We start from the raw sequence: 11,927 nt of genomic DNA on the forward strand, positions 1-11,927 counted from the left end.
AGCCATCTCAGGGCACTGAATGGAAGCATTCATATATACAGTATAAAAAGTAAGTTAATATTATTTATCTGAGGAGCAGACTGCTTTGAGTCTAACTTCATTGCAGACTCATCTTGAGCAAGTATGAGGGCAATAGAGGAAAAACTCCCTCATGAAGAAGAAACCTCCAGCAGAACCAGGCTCAGGACAAGCAGCCATCTGCTTCAACCATTACTTAAGACAACCAACTAAAAAAGCTTGAATTTACATCTAAGGGCCTACTTTTTTTTTGACATTTTAAAACTGTTATGTCCCTGTTTTTAATTTACAAATTATAGTCTTTGTAAATATTAGAAAACATCTGTCACATTTTTAAACAAATCTGATTAACCTTTCACCTCTAATATCACATTAGCTTTAAAATTAAATCTCATTATAACTTTGCTTTTAATATGCTTGTGTCTTTTCACTTAAATATTACTTTTCCTTTGACAGAAAACTGAGTTGATAGAAGAGGCTTTTGCAGGGTAAGGAGGATCATTCATTTTGTACCTATTAATTACATATTTAAACATACAAAATTGTGTTAATACAGTATTTAAATACTAGTCACTGGGTTTTAGGGTTTGGTAAAAACATCAGTATTATACAAATGTTCCAATTAAGAAAAGAGTTTTGGTTGTAAATATAATTTGTGCTGGTAGGATGTTCACGGACTCTCCCAAGGATGAGAGGACTAAACTGATCAACTCTCTTGGAGCCTTTAGACAGTACTGGGAAACCCTGCCACAGGTTTTACACCAACACACATCAAAACTTGATGGCAGAGTTTTATCAATAGCCTAATTGTTTTTCTTTTTTTCATTTGTAGGAGTCTCATGAACAATGTGTGCAATGGATAGTACGATTCATACACAGTCAGCACAGTCCCAAAATAATTGCGTTCTTGTACGACTGTCTAGCGATGGCTGTGGAGACCAGTTTGTTACCACCCAGGTCCAAACACTCACTCATTATATAAAATAAACCAGTTTATGTATTTTTGATAGTATATTAAGTAATTATGTATTGTGGTTAAAGCTTACACTGATGATGGCCTGTGCAGCAAATCTTTTTTTTCTTCTTCTTGGTTGTCATTTAATGAGTCTGTTTTGTTTTAGGATGGTATGTGTTGCTCTCATCAGCTCTGATAGTTTGGAGTGGGAAAAGACACAGCTGTGGGCTTTACTTTTCAAACTGATTCGCAAAATCATCGGAGGCGTGGATGACAAGGTGTCTAACACAAGCACATGTACTGTTTTTACACTTTTTATTTTTCCTATTTATGGGTGTAACTGGGACCCTGTGTACAAACCGGATTCCAAAAAAGTAGGGACACTAAACAAATTGTGAATAAAAACTGAATGCAATGATGTGGAGATGGCAAATGTCAATATTTTATTCGTAATATAACATAGATGACGGATCAAAACTTTAATCTGAGTAAATGTAACATTTTAAAGGAAAATATGTTGATTCAAAATTTCACAGTGTCAACAAATCCCAAAAAAGTTGGGACAAGTAGCAATAAGTGGCTGGAAAAAGGAAATTGCGCATATAACGAACAGCTGGAAGACCAATTAACACTAATTAGGTCAATTGACAACATGAGTGGGTATAAAAAGAGCTTCTCAGAGTGTCAGTGTCTCTCAGAAGCCAAGATGGTAAGAGGATCACCAATTCCACCATTGTTGCGCAGAAAGATAGTGCAGCAATACCAGAATGGTGTTACCCAGCGTAAAATAGCAAAGACTTAAGTTATCATCATCAACTGTGCATAACATCATCAAAAGATTTAGAGAATCTGGAACAATCGCTGTGCGTAAGGGTCAAGGCCGTAAAACTCTACTGGATGCTCGTGATCTCCGGGCCCTTAAACGTCACTGCACCTCAAACAGGAATGCCACTGTCAAGGAAATAACAGAATGGGCTCAGGAATACTTCCAGAAAGCATTGTCAGTGAACACAATCCACCGTGCCATCTGCCGTTGCCAGCTGAAACTCTACAGTGCAAAGAGGAAGCCATTTCTAAGCAAGCTCCACAAGCTCAGATGTTTGCACTGGACCAGGGGTCATTTAAAATGGAGTGTGGCAAAATGGAAGACTGTTCTGTGGTCAGATGAGTCACGATTTGAAGTGCTTTATGGAACACTGGGACGCCATGTCATCCGGACCAGAGAGGACAAGGATAGCCCAAGTTGTTATCAATGCTCCGTCCAGAAGCCTGCATCATTGATGGTATGGGGTTGCATGAGCGCTTGTGGCATGGGCAGCTTGCATGTCTGGAAAGGCACCATTAATGCAGAGAACTATGTTCAGGTTCTAGAACAACATATGCTCCCATCTAGACGTCATCTCTTTCAGGGAAGACCCTGCATTTTTCAACACGATAATGCCAGACCACATTCTGCAGCAATCACAACATCATGGCTACGTAGGAGAAGGATCCGAGTACTGAAATGTCCAGCCTGCAGTCCAGATCTTTCACCTATAGAGAACATTTGGCGCATCATAAAGAGGAAGGTGCGACAAAGAAGGCCCAAGACGATTGAACAGTTAGAGGTCTGTATTAGACATGAATGGGAGAGCATTCCTATTTCTAAACTTGAGAAACTGGTCTCCTCTGTCCCCAGACGTCTGTTGAGTGTTGTAAGAAGAAGGGGGGATGCCACACAGTGGTAAAAGTGGACCTGTCTCAACTTTTTGGGGATTTGTTGATGCCATGAAATTTGGAAACAACTGATTTTTCCCTTAAAATGATACATTCTCTCAGTTTAAACTTTTGATCTGTGATTTGTGTTCTATTCTGAATAAAATATTAGATGTTGGCACCTCCACATCATTGCATTCAGTTTTTATTCACAATTTGTTTAGTGTCCCAAATTTTTTTGGAATCCGGATTGTAGTTGTAGGGATACATGAATCAACAGAGACAGGATTTGTCATTAGACTTGCTGAAAAGGAACCTGGGGTTATTTTAATTCTCCTCAATTAAAGATGAATAATGTAAAGTGATATAAAACATTTATAATTTCAAGTTCTAGCTTTACGGAGTTGTTCAAACTAGTACATATGGTTATGAAATAAGTAACAAAATAAATTCCTGCTTCAAAAAAATAGTTGCATGATTTCAGTTTGGAGTAATAATATGTGTATCACTGATATAATGGGCAAAAAAAAGATTTATTCAGGTAAGGTTTCTTAAAGAATTGATCATTTAAAGTGAATTACATAGACCAGGTGTCATCAAATTAAACATCGCAATGGAGATAAATCAGCCTTCATGAACCCTGAAAAATATATACTATAAAATATGGATAAAAATATAACATATCTTTAAAACATTATTGTTTAAAAGATATTCAATTTATTTTAATAGTTTTATGATTTTCCTTATTTTCTTATTTTTAGTGTTTGAAACACCATTTTCACATAGTTTGTACAATGTATGATTGTGTCCTGTTATTTTCTGTTGTTTAAGCTCAGCTATATTGTAAATGAGGCCACTACCTCAACGTACTCCTGAGTTTAAAATAAATAAATAACTTTGATGTCTTGCATTCTTTATGCAACTTTAATTTGAAATACACTGCTTTTTTAGGTTTACCTGACACATTAGGCATATTTGCACAAAGTATCAGTATCTATATTGCCAATACTAGCCTGAATTTTACCCAGTATCATTATCAGACCAGAAATCATGGTATCGAAAAACACTAATAGATAGCGTAGATTGGCGTTGCAAAACTTTCCCTTCATTTCGTCAGAAAACAGCAGCCGGAAGCACTGTTGGCTTCTGGGTAGTGTATTTCTTTTGATTGGCTTTACAGTGTAGGCTTATTGAAAGAAAACTACAAAATGGTGGCGCCTGTCCTATGTTTTTTTTTCCCATTAACTTTTTATTTTGTACTGTCCCAATCATGTGAGTAATATTAAAGTTGACAATCGTTGAATAAAACGTGACAAAGCGAGTCCGCGAAAGTCGAACCGCGAAGTAGCGAGAGACCTGTACATATTTATTAGTGGTCAAGTCTATAATACTTAGTATTTCTCTGGGAAACTTCTGCTAGATGAAATGTTGTACACTGACCTAAATTGTCAGATGCTGCAGAGTGTAGAATTTTAAAACACCACTTGAGTTTTGATCCATGTTTCAGGGTGTTCGTGACCTTCTGAAAGCCATGCTGGATAAAATCCAAACTATTCCTACCACCGTCAGCACTGCAAAAGTCCAGCAGCTTCTGGCTGCTAAAGATGTAATCATCTATTTATGTTTTACATTTTTAATTTACATATTTGTAATTTTTGTCTTTATTTTTTGAATACTTATATTTTAACTATAACATATTTTCAGTTTTGTTAGCTTTTAAGTGTGCTTGTGTTCCAGGTGGTTGAATATATTCTGGACAGAAATGCCTGCCTCCTGCCAGCCTACTTTGCTGTCACAGAAATCAGAAAATTATATCCAGAAGGACAACTCTCACACTGGGTAAGTGGGTGATTTTGTTTCCATTTTTTAATTCAAATACACAATTTTGTCACTGTGTATTGAAAACTTGTTGTTTTGCAGCTTTTAGGGAGTTTAATCTCAGACTTTGTGGACAGTTTCAGACCAACAGCCAAAATCAACTCCATTTGTGGTAAGACTCAAACACACTCGTAACACTCACTCTTATAGTCTTTAAATTAGGACTTTGGTAAAGTTGAAACAATTCAAGCTTTGGAAAGTTGCTGTTTGTTTATTTATTGATTTATTTGTATTGTACTTTATTAATCCCCAATGAGAAAATTCATTTGCTGCATTTTTCCCATTGCACATGTGAGCACACATGTGAAGCTGCCATCTAAGATGCCCAGGGAGCAGCTGGGGCAAATGAGGGTGGAGGCAGGTGTTGGTGTTTCACCTTTTCCACCCACATTTTGATGTTGTCGGTCCGGGGAGTTGACCGGTAACCCTCTTATCACAGACCCACCCTCCCTAATCTCTGCACTGCTGCCACCACTCCCACTATTTGTGCTTTGCACGTGTTTTTATAAGATAACTCAAAGTGTTTCAATTCATCCAGTCAAAATGATTTGAGTGTGATGAAAATTAAAATACTTAAACCAAACCCAGTCGGATGAAGCAGATTGGCCGCTTGTCCTGAGCCTGGTTCTGCCAAAGGTTTCTTTCTCGTGAGGGAGTTTTTCCTTTCCACTGTCACCTTCATGCTTGCTGCTCAAGATGAGAGTTCTGTGATGGAGTTCAATTCAAAGCAGTCTGCTCCTCACATAAATAGTATGAACTCGTTATTTTTAAATGAACGTTTCTATTAATATTATTTTTATACATTAATATTTCTGTCCAGTGCCCTGAGATGACTTCTGTTGTGACTTGGCTCTATATAAATAAACAATTGAATTGAATTGAATAACATCTTGACTTTTTAAACTTGTATTTGTGTGTTATTGAGTAGCGTAAAGCCTAAGGCAAAGGGGAGTTCTTCGAAATTGGTAAAAACTGCATGTCACAGCAGTTTGTATTTATACTTTTTTTATGTTTGTGTCATTTTTTTCTTCTCCCTTGATAACCTCTTGTTGCCATTAGCTCCTGTCATTTTGGTGTTTAAAAGCCTTCGGCTTTTGTATCAAGATTTAAAGGTATACAGTTTACCTGAGAAAACTAAATAAATTAATTCCCACCTCTAGTGCTTGTTTTAGGGTGGGGGGTGGGGGTGGGGGGGTGCTTAGACAAGCTGCAAGAATTAAAATTATAAATCACGTCCTAAAGCTTTAGTTACCTGTGGGGGTGTGCCGATTGCAGTTTTCTGGCTGATCTCTAAAAAGTCTGACTTGCCAATTCCGATTTTGGCCGATACCGATTTTGTTTTACAAGCGGCACTATCAGGTGTTATAAGGTCACAATGCACCTTCAATTTTCCACTATTATTTTATTGAAAAACATATCCTTGAACAATATCCCAGAAACAATACAAACTTCTTTTAACTGGCCATGAGGTAGTGCTCTGAAATATAAATGAAGTTTTAGACAATTGTTAAAACTACATAAAATCAGTTTCTCGTGTAAGTATCGGCCGATCTCTGATCTCCTAAAAATCAGGAAATCGAGGCTGTGCACCCCTAGTTAGCAGTGTTTTTGATAGGGTTAACATTTTAAAGAAAACTAAACAGATCCAAACTTCAGGTCAAGCCCAGAGAAACGTGCCATGGTGATGGTTTTTATACAGATCTATGTAGATGTGCCAAAGGTCTGTAGATGAATTCAGATCAGCAGAAGTTATTCATTTGAACTGATCACCATGTCTTTATGGATCATCTCCATGCTTCTATTGGCTACATTCAAAAAGTACAATGATAAACTGATAATGTTGTTTACCTGATTTGTTAATGTTTTATTTTATACTGCCTTAGTAATTTTTTTGCTTAGATGTTTCAATGTGTGATCTTTGTAACGACTGATGCTCAGATCACATTCTCTACATTTGTGGTTTGAATTTCTTTATTGAGGGACAAATTTTAGAAAATCTTGTTTTTGTTCTGTTCTGTCTCAAAAATTTCAGCTTTTGATTCACAAGAAAACAGTAGCAGAGACTCAAGATTCTCTCTGTATCACTTGTTTTATAGTACACAGGTATTTGATAATAAGCTAATTAAACAAAAGCATAACGACAACCATCCCACTATTTTATCTAGTATTGATGACATTTTTAAAATCTCTTGTAACAATTATGATGAAAGCCTGCACTTAGAAATCGTTTTGAAATGTAATGTGATCTCTAGCGATCATCTCAAGACCCTTTGTGTAGTTTGAACCAGGATGTAAACATAAAATACATTATTCTGTAGTTGTGTCTTGATGTTGCATTTGTATTTGTTTTTCCTATTTGACTTCAAGTTGTGTTGTTGCCTGTGTCCTGCAGGTCGATGTAGTCTGTTGCCAGTTGTGAATAACAGCGGGGCCATCTGTAACTCCTGGAAACTGGACCCCACAACGCTCCGATTCCCTCTGAAGGGCATGCTGCCTTATGACAAAGTAACATTTGTTCACTCTCCAGATTCTTACCCTCTTCATGTGTCTTATCATGTGGAACTGTGATATTATTTTTGTGTTTTTGTGTGTAGGATCTGTTTGAGCCACAGACAGGGCTGCTTCGATATGTGCTAGAACAGCCATACTCGAGAGATATGGTCTGCAACATGTTAGGACTCAACAAACAGGTAAAACAAACTCTTTGCCTTCACACCAGACCCTCTCCCTGCACTCACCTCTCCTGTCCTGTGACATTCTCTTGTTTCCTTTGCCCACCCTTCCTTTTTTCTTCTTTTGCTGTTATTTTTTTAGTTGTGTTGCATCCTCCACACCACATCTTGGTTTGTAGACAAATTGTAATGGATCCAGTTTGTCAGCCACCATGTCAGCCAGTTGCTCACACACCACTCTCCATACATTTGCTCAAAATTGATGTTAATGCCACTGGTCTGTAATACTTTAGGTCTTTGGCTTGTGTCTTCTTGGGGATTGGCACAATGTGGAATTCCCTCCATTGATTGGGGACACAACCAGAATCGAGTAGCTTCTGGAACAGTTTAGTAAGGGGCCCAGTTAGCTGTATGGAACACTCCTTCAGCACTCTACCTCTGAGTTTGTCAGGACCAGGAGCCTTGTGTGGGTTAACTCCATGCAGGATGGAAGAGACGAGCCGTTCATCAATAATAATGTCTTTGAGAGTGGTGTTGGTAATTTGTGGGACCCAGCTAGTTGGAGTGGAATTGCTGTTGAATCTGGTGAAGTTGTTCTGCAAAGGATGTTGGGTCCAAGCAGTCTACTGATGCAAGCTTGGAAACCCTGCCCATCATTAGACCCTGCCATGCATCCCTTGGGTTTCCTAAAATTAACTTTCTTTTTTTTTCTTACACTCTATTTTTGCTGTCTTTGCCTTAAACTCCTTTTGCAATCCTTTCACCTGTGGCATATCTCCTTTTAAGAAAGCCTTCCTCTTTAGAACCAGGCAGGTTTTCATGTCCTTGGATGTCCACTTTTTATTGTTTGTTTTATTGTTTTTATTGTTTATTTGCTTCATCTGAGAACGGGTGCCTCAGAGGAGACGAGGAAGTGCGTAGTGCATCGTCTCAAGAAATCATGGTTTGACAGCGACATGCCTGACTCAGCGTTCCAGCTGGACAACAGACTGTTTTTTGCGCGGACCACTGCAGCGAGCTAACAGGAAAGTCACGGGGAGGCGAAGTATGCATTTACTTGAGTAGAAGTTGGTGCACAATCTTTACTCTTATAAACAGCTCATGCTCCAAGGCTTTGGAGCAGCTACCAGTGAAATGTCGACCACATTATCAACCCCACGAGTTCACAGTGGTGTTCATAACAGTTGTTTACATAGCTCCAGATGCTAATGCTACAGACGCTCTGCAGGAGCTGCATGATCATTTTAGCTTGTTGCAAAGCAAACACCCTGAGGCTCTTTACATGGTCGCTGGTGACTTTAATCACGTAAATCTAAAGGTTTTATCATCGTGTTGCATTACTAACACGTGGAAACAACACGCTGAACCGTGTTTACACGAACGTACGAGAAGAGAAGAGAAGTAGAAGAGATGCTGTCTGTCCTTTTCCTCTTTCTTCTTGTTGCTCTCTGTTTTGGGTGTAGGGGTGCGAATCTCAGTGTCTGGTGATTCGATTCTGATTTTTGGTGTCACGATTCGATTCAAAATCTTTTTTTTTTTTCATTTAGCCTTTATTTATCCAGGTAGTCTCATTGAGCCACGAGAACTCATTTTCAAGAGAGACCTGTTTAGGGAGCAGGTGGTGGGGGTTAATGGTCATACATTTAGTTTCAGTTATATAATTGACAAGATGAAAAGATTAAACAACAATGTAAACGAATAGAACATTTATTTAAAACAATAATTTTAAGTTCCTTAATGTAATATAAATGTTTTTAACATTTTAAATATTTTTCCATTTATACCAAAATCAGGAACAAATATAGGAGTACATAACATTATGTAACTTAAATTACCAGTAATAGGTTAGCTTAGCTGCCTGGCTTTTTCTAAAATAAAATAAAAAATCTAGGAACAAATAATTCATCAATCCATCCATCAATCATCTTTACCCACTTCTTCCTTTTCGAGTCACGGGGGTCACTGGTGTCCATGTCCAGCAGTCACTGTGCGAGAGGCGGGGGACACCTGGACAGGTCTCCAGTCCATCAAAGACAAATAATTCAAAGTCTATAAATACAAAAGTAAACAAGGACTTTAACAATATTGCTCTAACATTTGTTATATTTTCAAAACTTAATCTAATATGAAATACACAGACTTCACAGTCTTAATCATATTGATTCATATTTGGTAAATCTCTTAACAAAATTTCAAAACCTGTGCAACCCTGCACAAAAACTCTTCTGAACTGTAATTTATAAACCATCTACATTTATCATTTAGAACTGGCTCCAGGCGATGTCTCATCTGGCCTCTTCAACCTGTTATAAAGACAAATTACATTAAGGTTTTTTGTATAACTTGTCTATTAGTATTTATAATATGAAAACACCAGTTACCTTTGAGCTGCATCCAGCTGGTAACATTAATGAGAGCTTCTCCCACTTTATTTTTGTTTTGTGGTGGAGTTGTGGTGCAGCTTCATCACTACAAAGCTACTTGAAGGAATAATGTACTTTGGGTCCAGCATATTAAAAATAAATCTGAATCCCTCTCCTTCGACTGAGCTGTCTGCTCGTAATCCTTTGTGATATAGCAAGTGATGGAGTCGGGAAATGTTCGCAGCCCTGCTAGGAGAATTAGGTGGAAGTTTGTTGTCGCTGGTCTGCTGCTTCACTTTTCATCTTCCTCCCGCACATTTGTCGTATTTCCAAAATATAGTACCGCATTTTTAATTTACAATTCTTGCAAATAACCGTGCTTTTGTCAAGCTCCGTCTTCCTTGGAACATTGTAGAATCTGAAATGACTTTACACCGACTTTGAACGACGAAGGAGCGTGTCTGTCCTCCGCTGCATGCTAGCAGACTCCATTTAGATAAAGGGAGCAGGCTAACTAGCTTGCTGTACGGTGGCCTACAAGGTCAAATTCTATGGTGACGGGACATGTAATGCGATATGCTGTACGCTCGGGAGTAGGAGCGGGAAAAAAAATCAAAACTTAACACATTTGAACACATTTTAAAATCAATTTTGGGGCTTTTGGAATCTATTTAGAATCGCCAGGACTGAGAATCTAGACTATTTAATAAAGCAATTTTGTTTTGCACCCCTATTTGGGTGCCTCACCTTCCCAAACATTCTGTTTTGCATGAAAGAACCAGTTGCATGTTTCGGGTTGGTTTGATGTTTGATGCTGTGCTCTTTCGGTGACTTTTTTTATTTGTATTTTTTTTTTTTTGCTGTGCTGTTCAGTTCCTTGTCAAACTGTGAAAAGTTTTCTGTCTCGTGAAGTGAAGTGCAGAGATCTGCTCTGTCAGTGGTGTGTGACTTCAAGTTTCTTCTTAGATATGTGATAAAACCGTTTTATTTTTAGACTATAAAGTTGGGCTCGATTAAGAAATGTGAAGTATATGTGTCAAAAACAATTGCATTAGATTTGCGTATTTATTTATTGTTGGTTGCATTAACGTTAACATCCTTAATAAATTTAATAAATTTGATGTTTCTGTTTAACAAACCTGCATTTTAAAGCAGTTTTGAATTGTTTCAAAGCTTCTAGATAATTCCTCTAAATGTAACGGGTTTATCTCAAATAGATTGCTTTGTTTCTCCAAATAATAACCAAATAAAATGCAAATCTATTCTTGTTTGAATTATGGACGTTTTATGTGCTGCTTTTAAGTTTTTCAAAAACTTCACTAGAAGTTTTGACACAAGTAGAACTTGTGTCAAAGTTATTCATATTTTACTACTTTGTGACATAATTACCGGTAGTGTTTTTGTAAATTATCTCATACTAACTGCACTAGAGTTGCTTTCGGGCCCAAAAAAGCTGATCCGGCCCGGCCCCAGCCCGTAGCCATCATTTCCGAACCCCACCCGACCCGATGAATTAACAGTAATTATAGGTCAGAACCTGAAAAAAACCTCAACATTTTTAATTAAGCTTTGGCTGCGTACATAGTTATTAATGGTCAGCAAATGTGTGCGGCTGAATAAAAGGGGCAGAAGATCGGAGCTGAGGGGGTGTTTGTGCTTTCATGGCCGTCAAAGCACATTAAGTCCCTGCTTCTGCCTGCATTCTCCATTATTCAGACATGAACGCTGCTCTGACACGTCTGCTTTGGGATCTCACCTGCTTGGGTCGTCGGCCGCGCACGTCCGCTGAGTGCAGCGGCTGAATGAACATCCATTTGGGCGATAGATCTCTTCCTGGTAGTATAGTCCCATCTGAAGCTTAACTGAATTTATTTTACCTCTTTCAAGGCCGGTCAGTTTGTGGTGAAATGGCTGCTTGCGACTAGTGAAAACATGGCAAGCCATGTTACCATATAATTGGATCGCGGCTGATCTGCTGATGAAATCAAAAGCCCGACACCGACCCTGCCCGCTCATTCAGCACATTATTATGTTCCGGCCTGGACCAGGCCCACATTTGGGTCGGGACGGGACGAGCTTCGGGCCCGGGTTAGAAATGACAGCTCTAAACTGCACACAAAGACTTCCTTTTGTTATTAGTTTATACATGCTAAAAGGAAAAAATAGTTTTTTACTCCTGCAATCTTCTGCAGGTGCTGGAATTAAACGTATACACAAACTTGGATTCTTGATTTTAGGTCTTCTTTTAAAAATAATACAACGGGTCAATTAAATGAACATGTTGGATTGGAGATGCAGAAAAACAAAACCAAATGACAGACAGGAAGGAGATGCAGTCCTGCATGC

At 38.2% G+C, this 11,927-nt stretch overlaps 1 protein-coding gene across 1 annotated transcript in view; it reads left to right on the forward strand.

Annotated features, from left to right (window-relative positions):
* Nucleotides 1-11,927, forward strand: part of LOC119417864 (mediator of RNA polymerase II transcription subunit 23) — a 71,053-nt gene that overhangs the window by 2,369 nt on the left and 56,757 nt on the right. The window contains exons 2-10 of the mRNA XM_037685119.1: nt 475-506; nt 684-771; nt 851-975; nt 1,140-1,251; nt 4,176-4,274; nt 4,406-4,507; nt 4,589-4,658; nt 6,939-7,051; nt 7,141-7,296. Coding sequence (XP_037541047.1) covers nt 475-506; nt 684-771; nt 851-975; nt 1,140-1,251; nt 4,176-4,274; nt 4,406-4,507; nt 4,589-4,658; nt 6,939-7,051; nt 7,141-7,296 — 897 coding nt within the window. The remainder of the gene's footprint in view (nt 1-474; nt 507-683; nt 772-850; nt 976-1,139; nt 1,252-4,175; nt 4,275-4,405; nt 4,508-4,588; nt 4,659-6,938; nt 7,052-7,140; nt 7,297-11,927) is intronic.

This window comes from Nematolebias whitei, chromosome 12, assembly GCF_014905685.2.
Source record: "Nematolebias whitei isolate Nwh7 chromosome 12, NemWhi1, whole genome shotgun sequence".
NCBI lineage: Eukaryota > Metazoa > Chordata > Actinopteri > Cyprinodontiformes > Rivulidae > Nematolebias > Nematolebias whitei.